Below are 22005 nucleotides of genomic sequence, written 5' to 3' on the forward strand. Positions count from 1 at the left end.
CGTCCCTTTGTTTCTGTTTGGGGTACCTTGCAAGTGGATTACCACTGTAGCCTCTTTTATGTTGTGGGAACTGTAGTCTTCTTCTATGTATGGCATGGAGCTCTTATCCCATTCAATGCTGTGGTGAGTGTTGGAGAAATGGGATGCCAACCCTGAACTGTCCTCTCTGTTGTTGATGTCTCCAATATGTTCCCTTTGTCTTATTTCTAAACTTCTTGAAGTTTGTACTATGTAATTAAGGCCACAAGAACATGGGATATTGTAAACTCTAGGGTGTTTGTTGAAAGAGTTGTAGTCCTTGGGTGAGCATAGCAGATTTCTTATTTTTTTAGTAATGCATTAATTCATAATCAAAGCTTGTTGTTTATTTATATTTTTATGTTCATTCAAACCTAGATGAAGACACTAGTTTATGTGACAAAACTAGTGGGTGACTAGTAGTATCAAATCTTTATGAACAATAAACCCAGTGTTAGTTATTTTTATGAGAATAACTATTTTGGAACATTCTTGCATTTTTACTTGACTGCTGTCAATCCCATAAACACAGAGAATAGCTTTCCATCTAATCTTCACTCAAAAAATGCCAAAAATTACAAAGGTGAAGAAACATTAACTTCTCAATAGGAACTTTAATAAGGAATCTACAAAAAAAAAAAAAAAAACAACTATTTCCTTCCTTATGTTTTTCTTTATTTCTTAAAAGGAATCATTTACAACTTTCCCTTATCCTCTTCTATCCATTCCATTTTTTAACAACATTCTCTCTACATGTATTCTCCATCTCATGACCATCAGCTGTTCGTTTCATATCACAGTAGAACACATACTGTATTCTCTTATTTGCGATTGCATGAATGAGATCATCATCACAGCTCAGCATCACAGATAGAGAGTTTTTTCAGTAATGGCAGCTTGGATATATTTGTTGGTAGTGCGATGAAGTTTCTTTTCCACTTGATTATTATTCATGCACTTGGATTAATTCCAAAGATGTAGGAAGGTACGTACATCTTGCTGATTCCTGCTGTTGCTGCTAAATTGGAAAACTAAATTCACCAGTGACTTAAACAATGAGGTGCATTAGTAGTTGACTAATGAGGCTTCATGGCCTCATTAGTCAACTACTACTAATAGCAAAACTAAAAGGACTGCTGCTATATTTTTCTTCTGTAAAGATATTTAAACATCTTTACAGAAGAAAGTAGTAAACCTGATCAATGCAAATCATCCATTATGCATAGCACATGGCATACAATTATTCATTATCAAAGTTTGTTATAATAAAAATTATTACAAGATGTAAAATGACAATGAACAGATGATCGTAACAACTCTGACAATGACAAACAGTGAAATTCATGACACTGATGCATTATAGGTGCTGTATGATACATCTATGGATTCTCTCAATTTAAATTTTATACAAAATGTACAACTGAGCTCTGATAGCAAAGATATGAAAGGTAGTCACAATATTCTACAAATCACAAACAAAAAAACAAAATACTTCACGAACATGCAAAAGAGTTTGATAAACTTTCATTAATATTAGATTCCAAAACTCATATGTTTGTTGGATATATTGGAGCACTTCAAGAGTTAAAAACTGTCAGAAAGTCTCACATATTTGAAATCAGATATCAGCTTTACAGATAATGAATTTGAATTGTCTCTTATATAGTATTAGCACTGCAAGATTGTTAGAGAAGCATTATGTTGTAAAAACATGAATTTGTATATTGTTGATATAATGTTAAAATTAATGCTTAATGAGCTAACAAATGAAAACACATTTTTAAGCAATAAACTTAAAGATACACTGATGGCTTGCATAAAGGAAAGACCAACATCTTATTCTGAAGTTCTGGATTATTTTTATGATCCCAAGAAATCAGATGATGAAGATTATGGAATTTAATAAAACCAGCAAATATACAATAACCAATATAATTGTGAATGTAGTAAAGCAGCTTTATAATAAAAAAAAGAAATATAAAATTCAACTGAAGTTAGTGATTCTGTGTCTGAGGATGGTGCAACTTCAAATTCAGATGTTGAATCTGGGTTATCAAAAGAAGAAAAAACTTCAGTTGGCAATAATGCTAAAGACCTAACACAAGTTGTTAAAAAGGAAATGAAATCTGAAAATAAACCCCAACTCAACATCACCAGAGTTAAAGATCGGTACTATCAACGTAAGAAGCCTGAATGGCAAAGAAATGGGGCTAGCTGAGGAATTAGATAAGTACCAGATCGACATAATAGGGGTGACTGAAACAAAAAAGACCAAAACTGGTGAGATCTTTCTGAGCAATAAATACAAAATGTTATATTCAAGCAATGACAATCAAGGAAAAGAAGGAGTAGCCGTAGTATTCAACACAAAATACGAGGCTAATCCTCTTGAATGGCAGGCAGTCTCAAGTAGAGTAATGTGGGCAAATATGAGAATGGGGAACTGGACAATGAGACTTATTTGTGCCTATGGTCCCACAGAAGGTTCTACTAAGGTAGAAGTGGAGGAATTTTTTGAGGCTTTAGAAAAAGCAACTGACACAATGAAAAAGGAAAAGTTGGTCCTTGTTGGGGATATAAATAGCAGAGTAGGAAATGATTGTGAGACATACAAAAATATTTTGGGAAAATTTGGAGAAAAGAGCAAAGCTAATAATAATGGCAAATATCTGTTGGATTTCTGCTCAGGACATGGACTGGTTATTACTAACACCATGTTCCAACATAAAAATGTGCACAAATTCACATGGAGAGAAGAGGCTAGGAATAAGAAAGTCTCATTGACTAGTTATTGTTGATAGTGATGTTTTCTCCCTGGTGCATGACACCAGAGTGTACAGAGGATTTGAAATTGGAAGTGATCACTATTTAGTCTTGAGCAGGATAAAATTGAATTTCATATTGAAAAGAATGACATGTAAGAAGGTTTTAAAGCGAATAAAAGTTGAGCAGCTCTCAGATGTGAACTGTAGGCTAAAATACACAAAAATTATTGAAGAAAAAATGAAAGAGTTTGAGAACAGGAATCAAACCTTGGAGATTCAGTGGCAAACTCTGAAGAAAACATTGATTGATTCTGCCAGAGAGGCATGTGGTGAGGTTGTCTGCAAAGATAAAAAAAATCAGAACTCCCTGGTGGACACAGGAAGTTAAAGAGGCAGTGAAGGAAAAGAAGAAAGCATACCAAAAGTTCCTGTCAAATAAGACAGCTTGTGCTCTTAGAGAATATAGAGACAAATGCAAGAACGCTAAACACTGTGTAAAACTAGCTAAACAAAAGTCATGGGAGGACTTTGACAAGAATATAGAAAATAAATATCAAGAAGGTGGCAAAATATTCTGGAGGTTGTTGAAGAAGCTTAAGAATGGAGGAAAGAGTGCTGTAAAAGGAATTAGAGATGATAAAGGTGACATAAAAAACGGGAGAAAAAGATATCCTTGAAGTATGGAGTAATTACTTTGAAAAACTGCTGAATGAAACAAGCAGTGATGACAGCGCAGTGGTAAAAAACACTGACCAGGCATGCAGTCAGGAATACATATCCATACTTGAAGTAGAAAAAGCCATCAAAGGCCTGAAATGTGGAAAGGCAGCAGGAGTAGATGATATTCGTACAGAAATGCTGAAGTATGGTGGTATAAGAGTCTTACAGTGGCTGCACTGCATAGTTCAGAAAGCCTGGACAGAGGGATGAATTCCCGATGATTGGAGTAGAGCTCTCATAGTACCCATATACAAAAAGGGAAATAAAACTGCATGTGAGAATTACAGAGGTATTTCCCTACTGAGTGTTCCTGGCAAGATCTATGCAAGTATACTTGAGAAACGGTTGAGAAGAATTGTGGAAGAAAAGCTTCTTGAAGAACAAGCTGGATTCAGGCCAAATAGAGGCTGTCAGGATCAGATCTTCACTTTACGACAAATAGTCGAGAAAGCATGGGAATATAACAAAGATCTGTATTTAAGTTTTATCGATCTGGAAAAGGCATATGACAAGGTGCCAAGAGAGAAGCTATTCAATACGCTTCAGTTATATGGTGTCAATGGGGCATTATATCAAGCAATACTTAGTCTTTATTTGAGTTGTAAGTCAGCAATTAGAATTGAAGGAAGTACAGGAAGATGGTTTAATGTTAAATCTGGTGTGAGACAAGGATGGACATTATCCCCCTGTTATTCATTATCTATATGGATCACATTATGAAGGAAAGTGGTATTAAACATGATATCATAATTGGAGATGTTAATGTCAGCTCTTTGCTTTATGCAGATGATGTTATACTTCTAAATAAATCTGCTACAAGTCTGCAAGATTCTCTGACTAAATTGAATAGCTGTTGTAATAGATATGGTATGAAGGTCAGCAATAAAAAAGACAAAGACAATGAAAATAGGCAGAATCATTGAAAATGTCAACTGTGTCGTGAATGGAGAACCTGTGGAACAAGTAAAACATTTCAGCTATTTAGGCACGATTTTTACTGAAGATGGTAAATTAAATATAGAAATAGACAACAGAATCAGCATTCAATCAGAATCAGAATTCAATTGACTTCCCACCATACCAGCTTTGCTGGTATGGTGGGAAGTCAACTGAATAAATTCATATGGAATAAGAGAGAAATTAGTCGGAACACTAAATTAGCTGTGTACAAGACAGTGTTCAAACCAGTTTTAACTTATGGATCTGAGAGCTGGGTCAGAAGTAAAACACTTGACCAAAGACTAAAGACCACAGATATGAGAGTCCTGAGAAAGATTATAGGCATGAACAGATGGCATCAATGGCAATATCATATTAAAAACGAGGATATTAGGAAAGAACTTTACATTGTCAGCATCCAGGAATGTGTTAGCAGAGCTAATCTTAGGTGGTATGGTCACTGAAACAGAATGGGCGAGGAAAGATTAGCAAAACAAGTGTTCTCTGCCAGGTTGGCAGCAAAATGACCCAGAGGAAGACCAAGATATAGGTGGATTGATACGGTACAAAATGCTTTAGACGATAGAAATATAAGATCTGATAATGTTGGAGTCTTGACAAGTAACAGACTGATTTGGAGGAAAATTGTAGATAGGAAATTAATAATGATGTAATTTTTTTCATGTAGTACTACCATATCCTGTACACCCCTTGAGGGTACATGACAGGAATTTGATGATGATGATGAAAAATAACAGGAAACTATTTAAAATTGGCTTTTAATTGATGACCAGTCAACCAATAAGTGCTGGATTTGAGACCTTTCCCACTGCTGGATAAACTTGTACAAAAATTAGGTTCAAATATAGACGGCAGCCATGATAAGTTATTTTTTTTTAATGAACTTTAATGAAATTTCAATAAAAAAATGAACACTAAATAAATAAAGTAGTTTATGGTGAGTTAAATGTATGTTTGTTTTTTCCTTATCTTTAAAGTTGTTAATCACGTTTTGAAATAAAATTTTGTTTATTTATAATTTATATTAATATTTTTTTTCTCTAGAATAAAAAATAGTTTGTTTTTATGTAATTTTATGTTTCCATAATTTTTTTTGTGTTTGTATGCCATGTTTTATAAGTTTTGATACATTTTTGTTTTTATATCATGTTTTGTGTTTTAAGATTGTTTATGCCATGTTTTGTGTTTTAAGATTGTTTATGCCATGTTTTATGTTTCAATAAAATTTTTGTTTATTACTATTTATTGACTATCTTTCAGCATATAACTTTTTTTTTTTTGAAAATTGTAAGAAATTTTACTAGTAATTGAAAAACTTGGATAAATTTGCTATCCCTAGCTAGCTCTACCCACACACTCGTGAATGTTAATAATGTCACAATCCTTCCTAATATTCATTTTTTACTATGATTCTGCCACTGATAACCTGTTTCCCACTCCCCACCCTCTTACTTTTATCATAACACTCATATCAGTGGTCTCCAGTCTTTGATGAATTGTTTTATATCTAACCCAGATCTCAGATTCCTAAGTTAAATTGATTTTGAATGCTGTCATGCATATAACTACTTTTGAGTGTTTTGACTAATTTCTCTTACTCCATATAAATTTTATTCAGTTGATTAGCTATTACACAGCTTTGCTAATTCTGTTGTCTACTTCCAGATTTAATTTGCCATCTGCACTAAAAATTGTTTTCCTTCTTTATAGGTTTCCCATTCAGGATGCAGCTGATATTTTTTTAATGTTTCTTCCTATTTTCATAGGTTTTTTTTTTTTTTTGCTGATTTTCACACCAAATTTATTATCAAGAGAGACCTCCAGGGAGTCAGGGACTCATCGAGGGAGGCCACATACTACATGCACCAGCTACCGTGCTCATTCTTGAATTCTTTCACACTGCTTGTACTCATAACACCCAATATCAATCCATTCCAATCATGCACTACCCTACTGAGAGAAAAATCTAGCCTTTACCCCGTTCTTAGCGGCATTCATTCTTGGATTCCAAGGATGCCCTCTTGTCCTTCCCCACCCTCCATCAACTGAAATCTTGTATGACCATTTTCAGAAGTTGTAAGTCTCAATCACCCCTCTTTCTCCTGTTTGCTAGCGTCTACAGTCTACAAATTCTCACATCATTTTTAACACTCTCCTTTGCACGCTCTCCAATATATCAGAATCACAATGGAAACCAGGACAGAGGACCTGTGCACAATAGTCCAAGTGAGGTCTTATTAAGGCCTTGTATAGAGTCAAAATGACATCATTACCTTTACATGTGAATGTTCTTTCAGCATTGCAATTATCTTTTGATTGTATTTGCAATCTTTGCTAGATGGCTCCTGAACTTCAACTTCCTATCTAGTAACACTCCAAGATCCCAAGCCTCATCAATTTCTTCTAACATAATCCCACCAATATAATACAACATTGGATATCTAATCATGCCAAAATGAATGACTTTACATTTACTAACATTGAACTGACATTCGTTTTCTCATGCTCACAATTCTAGCCTATTCAAATCATTCTGCAAGTACTATTACTACATATCAGCAGCATTCCAATTACCTTTCCTATCTTTCCATCATCAGCAAAGCTATATGTCACTTGTCACATCCTTCCCAATATCATTAATGTATAGATTGAATAACAGTGGACCAATCACTGATCCTTGTGGTACACCACTAGTTATCTTAAATCTTGCAGACTCACATCCCCCCCCCCCCCCCCCGCCGTATAACACTTTCTGATATCTGTCAGTCAGCCACCCTCTTATCCATGCTAATATTCTATAATCCAAACCCATATTCTCCAATTTATGCAACAGTCAACCATGCTGTATTTCTGTCAAAAGCCTTAGTAAACTCCACAAGTTCAATGGTAACATTTTTATAGAATGTGAGCAAGTTGCTAAAAGGTGACATTCCCTCAGTAAACCCATGCTGCTCATTGCAGAGTAGAGATTCACTGTCAACCCATTCCTGAATGAGAGCTCTAACCAATTTCTCCAAAATCTCCACCACCACTCCTGAGATACTAATTGGTTGATAGTTGGATATATTGGTCTTTGCACTACCCTTGCACAATGGAATTACCATACATTCTGTTATGGTGGTTATTCAGTTTAGGGAATCCTGCATGGATTTATTTAACATCATATGAATAAAGTAGAGAGTTAAAGCATCTCCAATTTTGATATCAGTCGTAATATCACTTCTTTCATAATGTGATCCATATAAATTATGAAGAATGGTGGTGATAGCATGCACCATCTTACACCTTATTTTACATCAAGCCAATTCTTATACCTCCTAAAACTCTAAACTGCTGACTTACAAATCAAAATGATATATTGTTTGATATAATGTCCCATTTACTTCATATAAAACCATAGCATTTTGAACTGCTTTTCCCTTGGCACTCTGTCATATGCCTTTTACAGATCTACAAAACATAAATATGGATAGTATATTCCGGTAATTAGACCACATTTTTTTTTAATAAGCTATATAAAACACAATGAATTAATAAAAGACCCGACAAGTTTCGTAAGTCGTTTGACTTACATCTTCAGGGGTAAAAGGTAACTGAAAGTTAAAACAACAAAAAAGAGATTAACAGTTCATACTATACAGCTGTAGCTGTCTGACTATTCATAAAATTAAAAATCAGAATGCAGATTCAAAGCAGCGCTGGGTTTAAACAATGCTGGATGATACCACGTTCTGTTGCTCATGTTCATAATGTCCAAGGTCTGACTGAGGTATATTTTTTATTAAAGCTGACCAAACTTGGTGGAGAATTAATCCTTGATTTTTATTGCATTGTGTTGATATTTTAAGCATGTTTGCAGCTTCTTTAAATTTCCTTATGTAACAGTTTTTTTTTCTATGTACGACATGTTTGTATTCTGCCATAGCACATTGTGGCCGGTGGAAGTGGTATGGAAAGCTAGACCTGATTTTTGTTGTCTTGTACATCCTTTTGGTGTTCGCTCATGAAAATTTCCCCAGATTTTACTGTCAGTCCTATGTAGCAGATGCTGCAAGAACAATAAATGTTTAAAACACCTGGTTTTTTTTAAAGGATGATGAGGAGGTTTCGGGGAGGATGTAGAAATCTTGAAATTTTTTCCAGCGGCAGAAAGGCTACTTTGATGTTATATTTGTTAAGTAATTTAGCCATCTTGTCTGTAACATTTTTGATATATGGAAGCGTGATAGCGTTTTTGAAATCTTGTTTCTGAGAGATGCTTATAGGAGGTGTGTGGAGGATTTTTTTGATAGTCTTAGTTTCATAACCATTCTTTTGAAAGATCTGTGTTAGATATTCTAATTCTTTTTTTCTCTGTGCTGGAAATGTTATAACTCTGTCCCTTAGGGTTTTTATTATACCTATTTTTTGCGAAGAGTGGTGGTGTGAAGCCGCATTAAGAAATCTTCCTGTGTTGGTGGGTTTTCTATATATTGAGAAAGAAAGTTGATTATCCTTTTCATTGAATTCAAATAGAATGTCTAGAAAAGGCAGTTTTCTAAGTTCTTCTTGTTCTAAAGTAAATTTTATATTATTATGCAAATTATTTAGGTAATCTTTGAAAGCAATGAGTTCATCTGTTGTTCCTGGCCATATGATGAATATATCATTGACATAGCGTAGCCATATTTTTGGTTTTTGATGATAACTGAAGAAAGATTTCTTAATGCGGCCTCACACCACCACTCTTTGCAAAAAAATAGGTATAATAAAAACCCTATGGGACAGAACGTATAACATTTCCAGCACAGAGAAACGAAGAATTAGAATATCTAACACAGATCTTTCAAAGGAATGGTTATGAAACTAAGACTATCAAAAAAATCCTCCACACACACCTCCTACAAGCATCTCTAAGAAACAAGATTTCAAAAACGCTATCACGCTTCCATATATCAAAAATGTTACAGACAAGATGGCTAAATTACTTAACAAATATAACATCAAAGTAGCCTTTCTGCCGCTGGAAAAAATTTCGAGATTTTTACATCCTCCGAAACCTCCTCATCATCCTTTAAAAAAAACAGGTGTTTACAACATTTATTGTTCTTGCGGCATCTGCTATGTAGGACAGACAGGAAAATCTGGGGAAATTTTCATGAGCGAACACCAAAAGGATGTACAAAAGAAGACAACAAAAATTAGGTCTAGCTTTCCATACCACTTCCACTGGCCACAATGTACTATGGCAAAATACAAACATGTCGTACATAGAAAAAAACTGTTACATAAGGAAATTTAAAGACGCTGCAAACATGCTTAAAATACCAACACAATGCAATAAAAATCAAGAATTAATTCTCCACCAAGTTTGTTAAGCTTTAATAAAAAATATACCTTAGTCAGACCTTGGACATTATGAACGTGAGCAACAGAATGTGGCATCATCCAGCATTGTTTAAACCCATCGCTGCTTTGAATCTGCATTCTGATTTTTAATTTTATGAATAGTCTGACAGCTACAACTGTATAGTATGAACTGTTAATCTCTTTTTTGTCGTTTTAACTTTCAGTTACCTTTTACCCCTGAAGATGTAAGTCAAACGACTTACGAAACTTGTCGGGTCTTTTATTAATTCATCGTGTTTTATATAGCTTATTAAAAAAAATGTGGTCCAATTACCAGAATATACCATATGAACTTCTAAACCACAGAAACCTCCACTTACAAATAAATATGGATCTTTGATATATTCCCATTATTTCTCAACTCCCACTTTCCCTTGCACATTAGGCTTGATACCCTGCTACTTCCAAGTAACTTGATTTCTTATTAACCTAAATTAATGCTCTGATAAGGCAGTTCATCCTATCACTTTCAACTAAAAGTTTTGAAAAAATTTCTTCGTATCCTGGACAGGATTCAAACCCAGGTCCTTCCGACCAAGTGACATCACCAAACCAAACCCAATTAAGCTATGGAGGTGTCAATTTGTCAACTATCTGCCTTAAAGCGAAAATCTGTTCCTGACAGCCTCTATCTGGCCTAAAAACCCAGCTTGTTCTCCTCCAAGTTTCTCATTCACAATTGTTCTCAGCTTCTTCTCAAGTATTGCTTGCATAAATCTTATCTCAAGCATTCAGTAAGGAAATTCTTCTGTAATTCCTGTATTCACATGGAATTTTCAAAACAGGAAAAACTAATAATGTGTGACCAAACAATAGTAGGTATGATGATATCAAATTTTCCAAATTTGTGTGTATAAGACTAATCTAGATGAGAGACAGATGAATGTTTCAGCTAACAATTTCTTTATTAGTTTGAAATTCAAGTTTAAAGCAATATTTGCTATAATATTACTTATCCTCTTTGCACCTGATGGCACATAAGGCCAAGATCCACTTCTCCCAGATACTGCTGTCTTGCGACACTAATTCAACTTCTGTCCAGCTCTTTCATAGCCATTCTTCTTTCCTTTTCTGTCATTCTCAGCTAAGTTAATTTAAGTCTTCCCCTTTTCCTTCTAGAATCTATGTCAAAGTTATGTCCAATCCATTTTCATCTGCATTTTTTTTTAAACAATTTCCCTGGTGATACTTTCTGCTCTGTCAAGTTTATGTCACTCATTTCTGTATGTTGAAGGCAAAATATTTTAAATATTTTATGCAGACATTTTGTTTGAAAACTATTTAATTTAGCTTCCATGCCTCTAATCCACATAAAAACATAGCTATTGAAGATTTTTATTTTGATGATTTCTATACTTTAATTTTCTGAAAGCAGTATTTGCTTTTGTCAATCATTGCATTATATCCATGTCAGTTCCACCTTCAGTATCTACATTTGCTCTTTAAGTGTGTAAAATTTAGCTGGTGGCTGTCCTACTATCAATTGTACTCATCAGTAGGTACTCTTGTTTTTGTCATATTTATTTTAAGACCAACCTTTTTTATTCAATGCTTTCAATTTTTCTTGTATATCAGTGTATTTGGATGATATCAAGACTGTATCGTCTCCATAATCCAACTGTGACATACTATTCCATTTAATTCCTCTTTTTACACCTGTAACTTTTCTTATATTCAATCAATGACTATATTAAACAGTAAATCAGACATGAGACAGGGTTGTGTAATGTGTTATCACTATAAATTATATTCAAGTGAGTAGTCTTTTTTTTTTGGGGGGGGGGGGGTGTAACTTGTTAAAAATAATTTAATGTGTAAGTGCAAATTAAGTGAATTTCAAAACAACTGCATGCTTTCTACCTAAAACTGGATTTTAAGTAGAAAGCAAGCCATATTTTTGGAAAAAAAAATCTAAAAGAATTTCATATCTCAACTTAACCTAGCATGGTAAATTATAGCTTCATTTTTAATATAAAACAAAGTGAGAGTGTGCTTTCAGATTTGTTCCAGTAGCTGACTTTTCGCTGTTCGCCCTGCTTCCCTGGCGAAAACAACCGGGGCTTTGTTTAACCAGGCGACGCCCCAGCCGGCATGAAATTTTGTCATGTTGTACCATCATTTTATAATTTGGTTTAAGCCAATAAGAATTACAATTTGGTCAGCTAAATCCCAAATTGCCAGCCCCTCCTCGTTCGTTCAGTATCCAGGTAGATACCTAACAGGGTGCACCACGAGAAGGTGAGGATTGGACATTAGGTCAGAAGAAATCTGAAAGCACACCCCAACTAAAAATCACCAGAGTTAAAGATCGGTACTATCAACATAAGAAGCCTGAATGGCAAAGAAATGGAGCTAGCTGAGGAATTAGATAAGTACCAGATCGACATAATAGGGGTGACTGAAACAAAAAAGACAAAAACTGGTGAGATCTTTCTGAGCAATAAACACAAAATGTTATATTTAGGCAATGACAATCAAGGAAAAGAAGAAGTAGCCCATAGTACTCAACACAAAATATGAGGCTCATCTTCTTGAATGGCAGATAGTGTCAAGTAGAGTGATTTGGGCAAATATCAGAATGGGGAACTGGACAATGAGACTTATTTGTGCCTATGGTCCCACAGAAGGCTCTACTAAGGTAGAAGTGGAGGAGAATTTTTTGAGGCGCTAGAGAAATCTACTGACACAATGAAAAAGAAAAAGCTGGTCCTTGTTGAGGATCTAAACAGCAGAGTAGGAAGTGATTGTCAGACATACAAAAATGTCTTGGGAAAATTTTGAGAAAAGAGCAAAGCTAATAATAATGGCAAATACCTGTTGGATTTCTGCTCAGGACATGGACTGGTTATTACTAACACCATGTTCCAACATAAAAATGTGCACAAATTCACATGGATAAAAGAGGCAAGGAATAAGAAAAGTCTCATTGACTATGTTATTGTTGATAGTGATGTTTTCTCCCTGGTGCAGAAGACCAGAGTGTACAGAGGATTTGAAATTAGAAGTGATCACTATTTAGTCGTGAGCAGGATAAAATTGAATTTCATATTGAAAAGAATGACATGTAAGAAAGTTTTAAAGCGAATAAAAGTTGAGCAGCTCTCAGATGTGAACTCTAGACTAAAATACACAAAAATTATTGAAGAAAAAATGAAAGAGTTTGAGAACAGGAACCAAACCTTGGAGATTCGGTGGCAAGCCTTGAAGAAAACCCTGATTGATTCAGCTAGAGAGGCATGTGGTGAAGTTGTCTGCAAGGATAGAAAAAATAGAACTCCATGGTGGACACAGGAAGTTAAAGAGGCAGTGAAGGAAAAGAAAAAAGCATATCAAAAGTTCTTGACAAATAAGTCAGCTTGCGCTCTTAGAGAATACAGAGACAAATGTGAGAAAGCTAAACAGTGTGTAAAAGTAGCTAAACAAAAGTCATGAGAGGACTTTAGCAAGAACATAGAAAATAAATATCAAGAAGGTGGTAAGATATTCTGGAGGTTGTTGAAGAAGCTTAGGAATGGAGGAAAGTGTTGTAAAAGGAGTTAGAGATGATAAAGGTGACATGAAAACGGGAGAAAAAGATATCCTTGAAGTATGGAGTAATTACTTTGAAAATTTGCTAAATAAACAAGCATTGATGACAGCACAGTCATAAAAAAACACTGACCAGGCATGCAGTCAGGAATAAATATCCATACTTGAAGTAGAAAAAGCCATCAACGGCTTGAAATGTGGAAAGGCAGCAGGAGTAGATGAAATTCGACCAGAAATGCTGAAGTATGGTGGTATAAGAGTCTTACAGTGGCTGCACTGCATAGTTCAGAATGCCTGGACAGAGGGACAAATTCCCAATGATTGGAATAGAGCTCTCATAGTACCCATATATAAAAAGGGAAATAAAACTGAATGTGAGAATTACAGAGGTATATTCCTATCGAGTGTTCCTGGTAAGATCTGTGTAAGTATACTTGAGAAACGGTTGAGAAGAATTGTGGAAGAAAAGCTTGGTGAAGAACAAGCTGGATTCAGGTCAAATAGAGGCTATCAGGATCAGATCTTCACTTTATGCCAAATAGTGGAGAAATCATGGGAATATAACAAAGATCTGTATTTAAGTTTTGTCGATTTGGAAAAGGCATATGACAAGGTACCAAGAGAGAAGCTATTCAATACGCTACAGTTATATGGTGTCAATGGAGTATTATATCAAGCAATACTTAGTCTTTATTTGAGTTGTAAGTCGGCAGTTAGAATTGAAGGAAATACAGGAAGATGGTTTAATGTTAAATCTGGTGTGAGACAAGGATGGACATTATCCCCTCTTTTATTCATTATCTATATGGATCACATTATGAAGGAAAGTGGTATTAAACATGATATCAAAATTGGAGATGTTAATGTCAGCTTTATGCGGATGATGTTATACTTCTAAATAAATCCGCTACAAGTCTGCAAAATTCTCTGACTAAATTGAATAACTGTGTAATAGATACGGTACGAAGGTAAGCAATAAAAAGACAAAGACAATGAAAATAGGCAGAATCATTGAAAATGCCAACTGTGTTGTGAATGGAGAACCTGTGAAACAAGTAAAACATTTCAACTACTTAGGCTCGATTTTTAGTGAAGATGGTAAATTAAATATGGAAATAGACAACAGAATCAACAAAGCTGGTATGGTAGGAAGTCAATTGAATAAATTCATATGGAATAAGAGAGAAATTAGTCGGAACACTAAATTAGTGTATACAAAACAGTGTTCAAACCAGTTTTAACTTATGGATATGAGAGCTGGGTCAGAAGTAAAACACTTGACCAAAGACTAGAGAAGACCTCAGATATGAGAGTCCTGAGAAAGATTAGAGACATGAACAGATGGCATCAATGGCAATATCATATTAAAAACGAGGATATTTTACGAAAGAACCTGACATTGTCAGCATCCAGGAATGTGTTAGCAGAGCTAATCTCAGGTGGTATAGTCATGTAAACAGAATGGGCGAGGAAAGATTGGCAAAACAAGTGTTCTCTGCGAAGTTGACAGGAAAACGACCCAGAGGAAGACCAAGATATAGGTGGATTGATACAAAGTGCCTTAGACGATAGAAATATAAGATCTGGTAATGTTGGAGCCTTGACAAGTAACAGACTGATTTGGAGGAAAATTGTAGATAGGAAGTTAGTAATGATGTAAATTTTTCATGTAGTACTATCATATCTTGTACACCCCTTGAGGGTACATGGCAGGAATTTCATGATGATGAACAAAGAGAGGTAATTCATAAATCTATTTATAACCATGTGTCTCTTTGTATAGCCTTTTGTGAAGATAACAGCATCAAATTAAAGCGTGATGTTATTATCATATGCATACTAGGACAAATCAATGTGGACAAAGAATCCAAGAGAACTGATATATCAAGGTTTTATTTTTTTATTATTTTTTTTTTCAGCAGAATTATTTGGCATCACAGAATTAAAGAAGCCTTTCCATTACCAACATGTGTCTGCTAGTTCCATGATGTCAATTCCTTGTCCTTCAGTTTATCTTGACAGTACCTGGAATTTTCTCGTTTTCATGAGGCCTCTCAATGTCTACTCATGGCTTAAAGAAACCTTTTATTTATCAACATACTTCTGCTAGTCCCATGATGTCAATTCCATGTTCTTCAATTTTTAATTTTTCCTCTTCTACGAAGCATCTCATATATGATATTGGTCATAATCTCAGACCAACACCAAAACACATATTTTGGTGTTACTCTGAGATTATCTTGGGCCTTCTGGTCGGCAGTGCATCTCAGTGATGTAGCCTGTACATATATACATTTACCCTCCATGAAAAAAAAAAGGAGGGGTACCACCTTGGTTGGATGGTTAAGCTGGTGGCTGTCCCACTATCAGTTGTACTCATCAGTAGGTACTCCTGAAAAATTTAATAGACTGGGTATCAGTTCCTTCTCTATTTGCCTGCTAACATTTTAGTTAGGCACGGCACAGTAAAGACTAAGTTAAGAAAATGAAATGAGTTCTGTGTACAGGAAAACCTAGCTCAATGAGATTAATTAATCCATCAATTAATGTGCACTAAGCAAATACAATAAACAATAGGAATAATTATAATTCCTCCATCAGTTAGCGTAAATTTGAAAAAAAAATTATAAGCTACATTAGAAGAGAAAATCATCAAAATTAATAAAGATCAATTACTTAAATTTTTATTAAATGTCTGAACATTTGATTGAGCTACTTTTTTACAAAAAAATTAAGTAAAGATGCTTGAATAGTGCTCAACTTTATCATCTTTAGTCCATCCAGCTCAATTTTTAAAACGGTCAAGCCATCCTATACTCGCAGTAAAGCTTTCACATTCCTCTTATAATTTGGTCTCTTTCAATGATGTAAAAATACTGAGAGCTTTTGCCTGAATATCCCTTGTACTAAGAGTTATTCTTTTATTGGTTACAATCCTCAAACCAGAGTGATAGAAAATATTCCATCTCGATCATTAAATGGCTTCTATTTCGGGTGATCTATATGCTTAAAGAAGCAGTAGCAACTTTTCCTTGTTCTTTGTATTTTTTGCTCTTATTTAATATAGTCCAAACTGTACACTCACACTATATCCCAGGTCTCTCACAATCATTGTATTACTATTGCCATTTTCATGTCTCTTAATTATTTCTAGCTTTTCCTCTAACGTAATTACTTTTCTTCTGTTTTTATTATTGTCACTTTCTTTATCAGTCTTTTTTTTGCATATCAAGGGGTTGAATATAATAAAGCATTATAGGTATCTAAATTAAGGCAAACTGAAGGAAAAGTGATTGAGCAAGAGAACAGAGTTTGCACATGCACTTGCAATGATAGCTTTGAGTCAACTGCCGAGTGTTGCTGGCCACCGCCCACTAGCTGTTACATTGAAAAGTGCCACCACTCGAGGCAGATTGGAGACAAAAAATTTTGCATAACTTAAAAAAAATGTGTTAACTAATTAATCACTCACTTAAAGTGGAAAATAGTATCATTTCACTCAATCACGCTAACTGATTATCATGCACATCGAATTCGCATTAGGCGAGGTTTTCCTGTATTCCCAATGTAACATTTTTCTTGTATTTAAAATTGTATTTTGTGCAAGTTAGGTAAGTCTTCAAGTAAAAACATATCATGCTGGGAAGGAGAAGGTACCTTCCTTGCTCGAGAGGGATTGTTAACTCTTATGAAGAACAAGTTATTGCTCCACTTTGCTGCTTTTGTCTCTCTTCACTCTTTGCTCTATAAGAGTTCCACTTATACATCCTAATTCAATCCCATATGATTTCATAATATATAGAGAAAATCTAAAGCTAACATTAATAATCACAATAACTTCTATTTGATGTTATTATTGAAATGTACCTTTCATTGTCATCACTTGCATGAAATTGGAGATCAAAATGGTACTCAATTCACAGCCAGAAATTATGTGTTTTTTCTTGAAAATATTACATCAAAAGGATGTGTTAAGGCATTTTATTCAGTCTTTAAATGTGTATATATCTGAGTCTATAAAGTATCTGACCCCCATTTCACATACGCCCACCTGAAACTCAGTGAGATGCATCTCCATATTCTCTGATACATGGAAAATGAAGGAAAAGTTGTGACAGCAGTAATTTTGAATAGCACATTTACTAAGCAGTGCAACACTGAGAAGTAATGTAACATAATTTTTTTTTTCCCCAATGAGCAGAATATTTATATACACTATGCTACCAAAAGTCAGGGGATACATGCAGATATGTACAACCATGACTTTACTAAGACACAAATGAATAACTTGTTGTCCTACTCTTAGCCCTAATAAAAATATTACAGCATGGTTGGCATTGCTTTAATGTACCATGAAAGATGGCACTTTTTTTGTAGAAAGTTGGTGGTATTGTGCTCCACTCCACATTAGGATTCTAATGAAGATGGGATGGTCATTTCAGATGTTAGATGACTAATTCTGCATTCCAGCTCATTCCTACAAATGCTATCTTGGATTCAGATCAGGGCTATGTGCTGGCCACTGTCAATATTATTATATGACACCTCCAGGGAGTCAAGAACTCATTGAGGGAGGACACCTACTCTACAACTCTGTCTACTCTACAGCTCATTCTAACTGCAACTACACCAATGCCATCTACTGCCCACCACCACTAGTATTTCCACAGACAATCACAAACAGGGCCCATGGCAGGATAATTTTCTTCAAACCTCATGTTTACAATCACTGCTTTGCGACACAGTGTTCACTGGGACATCCGTAGCTAAGATGATTTTGACTGAGCTCTTTGACTATAAAGATCTGGATTTGAATCTAATCTAATCTCATGTCATATGGAGGGTTTTTTCTCTCAGAAACTCAGGTTTCGTTCCTCAAAAACTGGCCCTGAATGCACGTCTGCAGACATAGCATACTAACTGTCAGTTGGAAGAGATCAGGAAATTAGAGCCTCACCATCTTGTCTTTTTATTGCACATCATAGATCTTAGGTAGAGATCCATAATAATCAATCTCCTGGATGGAGATGACACTTGACAGGACAGTGTTTGCTCTGTTGCAATGTAAAATGTACATATCTAAATATGAATGTAACGTCTAGCAGTCGCAACTGCATGCAATAACCAGTGGGTCTAATGCATATCATGATAAGCAATCCCATGTCATTACCACCACTAAACTTCACTGCTGGAACAATATACCCAGGTGAACATTTTCCATACCTAAACAAATCCATCAGAATGAAAGAACAGGCATGGTTCATTGCTCTACAGGGCTAATTTGCTCCACAGTCCAAGTTCTGCATGTCTTGGCAAATTGTTATTAATACAGGTTTGCGAGCTGCAGCACTTCAATGAAAATTCATTACATGCAGTTCTCTACATGCCAGAAAAAACTTAGAGGACTATTTTCTTTCATCCCCCCCCCCCATGCTCATCTAATGGTTACCTCATTTTGTCATTGCATCCTAGAGATTCTCTGGGAAATGATGGTAAAATAATGTAGCCAGTTTTCTCAAGAAGCATTTGCATCTCCTTGTCAGTCAGCATCTTAAGTCTACCTGGTGTCATATCTTTGAATCAGTGGCACTCACCTGCGGATTTCAATTTCTTCAACATGTTGACAACAGACTTGGGAATACCTAATTGCTCTGCAACAGCACATGCACTGTTTTCCCAATAAGATCTGATTATCATTCCTCTCTGGAATGCTGTTTGACTCTTCGCATTTAGTCACCAGCATGTAAGATCAAAATGACTTCTGAGCAAAGAGCTCTTCTTCTTTATAGGCCACAAAATTTGCATATAGTGTAGATGCATTTCCCTCCTCCACACTTCATGAAGTACTGAAAAAAAAAAAGAATGTTGCTTACAAAGATATTAAAATTGCTGGAACTCAACTTTTATAAGCTTTAGTCTGAACTATGAAGTCCTTAATCATGTCAATTATGACTGTATCAACATCAGAAAAAAATTGCACACAAGGGCATATGCACATATTTAACAAATGTTTTCTTTCCCAACTGTAATGCTGCTGCAAACAGAATTTCAGTATTACTTTATATATATATATATATATATATATACACATACTTAACATAAGATAATTTTCTCACCTTTTCAGAAGTTTTAACGTCTGAAAAGGTAACAAAATACAACTAACTTCCAGTGGATATTTTTATTATAAACTTTACCTGTTTTCAATGTCTTTATGGCAACAGGAGTAGTATTATTCCATAAACCTTCCCACACTTCACCAAATTGTCCTTGGCCTAATTTACGTACAAATTTCAGAGAGTTGCGATTAATTTCCCATTGGTCCCTTGTGTTATGAGAAAGGCCACTTGTAGTTGGCTTTTCAATCTGAAAAGTATTACATGAGTAGTTCAACCTAGGGTACATTAAATATTATTGTATATAATTTTAAACTATAAGGCAGCACTGAAAACTAATACTTTTTTTTTATCATAAAATTATTATCATATCCCCATGTGCCCTCAAGGATAGAGGTCTCACATACGTCAGTTTACAGACCGAAGTTAACTCTGTGAGAATGGTCAGTCCTCAGCAGAGTGCCAACAGCATCGAATGATGGTACCCCTTCCAACTACTAACCATGCTCAGACTTGCTTAACTTGCGTGAGCCATTAGTAGAGGAGACTCTACCAATCGACCAACCTTTGCTGGCGTCATAAAATTATATGTCAACATAGAAAATCATGACTATGCAAGTTGTTAAAATTCCTTCTGAAAAGTCTATATAGTTATAATACTAATCAAACAAGCATGAAAATCAAGCAAAAATTTCTTAACAATAATAGATTACCTGAATCTTATGGAAAGGACAAGAATATTAGTTGGAGTGCCTGAAACTAGCAAAGTAACCAAAATAGGCTTAAGCAACTAAGTTAAGCCCATGATTTCCAGTCCTTAATTTAAGAACTCAAATTCTCAGCAGACTGAATGCAAATTCTAGTATTCAACCATACAACATGAAATCATAGTTCCATAATGACAAAACTGGTACATTATAAACAATGCTTGTATAATTTGAATTTTGTGGTCTTTTGCAATTCCTTAAACATTCTACATACTGATATCAAAGAGGTATATTGTATTTATTAACTGGCTATTTCCACAGAGTAACAAAATTCATCACAAGAAGGCCACTCCACCCATCTGCCTATTAAACTTTCAATTCATTTACCATCAGAACATTTACCATGTCCTTCTATAGTAGCTTTCATTCACTACCATTTGCCATGAGAACAATTTACTTTCTTACACAATTTCCATTTATTCTTTCCCCATATACTAAACAAAAGATCTCATATAACATCCCTTCAATTTATATTTCTATATATTCTCTCTCTCTCTTTTCTGCAATCCATAGTTGTCCTTAATCTATCCTCACAGTCAACATTCCACAATCTGATATCACCTTAATTATCTGCCTGAATTTTTACATCTTCATCCAAAATTCAAATAACATGATCTGGCCCAGTGGCCCAGAGAAAAATATTGTTCCTCTTCATAAAACTGGTAACAGCTTTATGAAAAGGAACAATATTTTTCTCATCTATATTTGGCGATGTCCTCATTCTTGTTACTATTTTTAATCAATAAATGTACAATGCTATTCACATACTTACAGCTCTTCAATACAGAGACCAAAAATGAAATGTATCATCTAACCATGGTTAGATGATACATGATGAATTTAACCATGAGAATGAGAAAACCATGCAATAGTTTTCTCATTCTCTTTTCATACAAGATGTTTTCTCATTCTCTTTTCATACTAGTTTTTGAAAACATTTTAAAACTGTTTTTACCTTTTTTTTTCTTTTCAATAAATGCTCTTATTTGCATATTATTATTATTAGTAGTAATAGAAGTAGTAGTGGTAGTACAGCTGGTTGAGTAGGCTTACCACAATATGTCTATCATATTGAAGTTTGAAATCATTTACACTCCCTGCATTCACATTGCACTCCCAACAACTCCCAAGGTAATATATCTACTCTTCACACTCTTCTTCATCACATCTTTATACAACTTCCAGGGATGGCCTCTTGTTCTTCCCATCTTACAGTCCGCTCTTTTAATCATTTCTTCAGTATTAATTTGGTAAAATCCCTCAACCTACTTGAAGGGCTCTATCATATCATCTGTTTTCCTTCTATTCACCAAACTCTGCAATTTGCACTCTCTCAACTGCTCTGCATAACCAACACTAGAGTCTTGATGATATCACTTCAGTCATTCGTCTCTGGATCCTCTCTAGTGTTTCCACATCATAATTAAAACTAGACGATCAAATCTGAGTACAATAGTCCATGTGTGGTCATGTCAATGTACTTATCACAGCTGAAAGATGAAATTTTTCATTATATGAATATGTTTACTAATGATGAATCAAAGATGTCAGAAAACAAACACAAACATAGTATTAAAATAGATTTTCTTCTAATAAATACCCTAACTTAAAGAGCAGGAAAGAAGGAGGTCTAAAAATAAGGTGCAATTTTTTTTTTTTTTTTTTATAGTGATATGAGAAACTTATGTCCATTTCAATGATAACTAAGTCAGATGATTCATTCCTAGATGCTGGTCTGTGGAATGG

The 22005-nt window shown here is 34.8% G+C and overlaps 1 protein-coding gene across 1 annotated transcript in view; it reads right to left on the reverse strand.

The window, feature by feature from the left end:
- LOC150107357 (tyrosine-protein kinase Src42A-like) overlaps positions 1-22005 on the reverse strand; it is a 254034-nt gene that overhangs the window by 60654 nt on the left and 171375 nt on the right. Inside the window, exon 4 of the mRNA XM_090391222.1 lies at positions 19574-19742. Coding sequence (XP_090247348.1) covers positions 19574-19742 — 169 coding nt within the window. The remainder of the gene's footprint in view (positions 1-19573; positions 19743-22005) is intronic.

This window comes from Typopeltis vanoorti, chromosome 4 (genome assembly GCF_054136105.1).
Source record: "Typopeltis vanoorti isolate ZY-2024b chromosome 4, IOZ_Tvanoo_1.0, whole genome shotgun sequence".
In the NCBI taxonomy this organism is placed as follows: domain Eukaryota; kingdom Metazoa; phylum Arthropoda; class Arachnida; order Uropygi; family Thelyphonidae; genus Typopeltis; species Typopeltis vanoorti.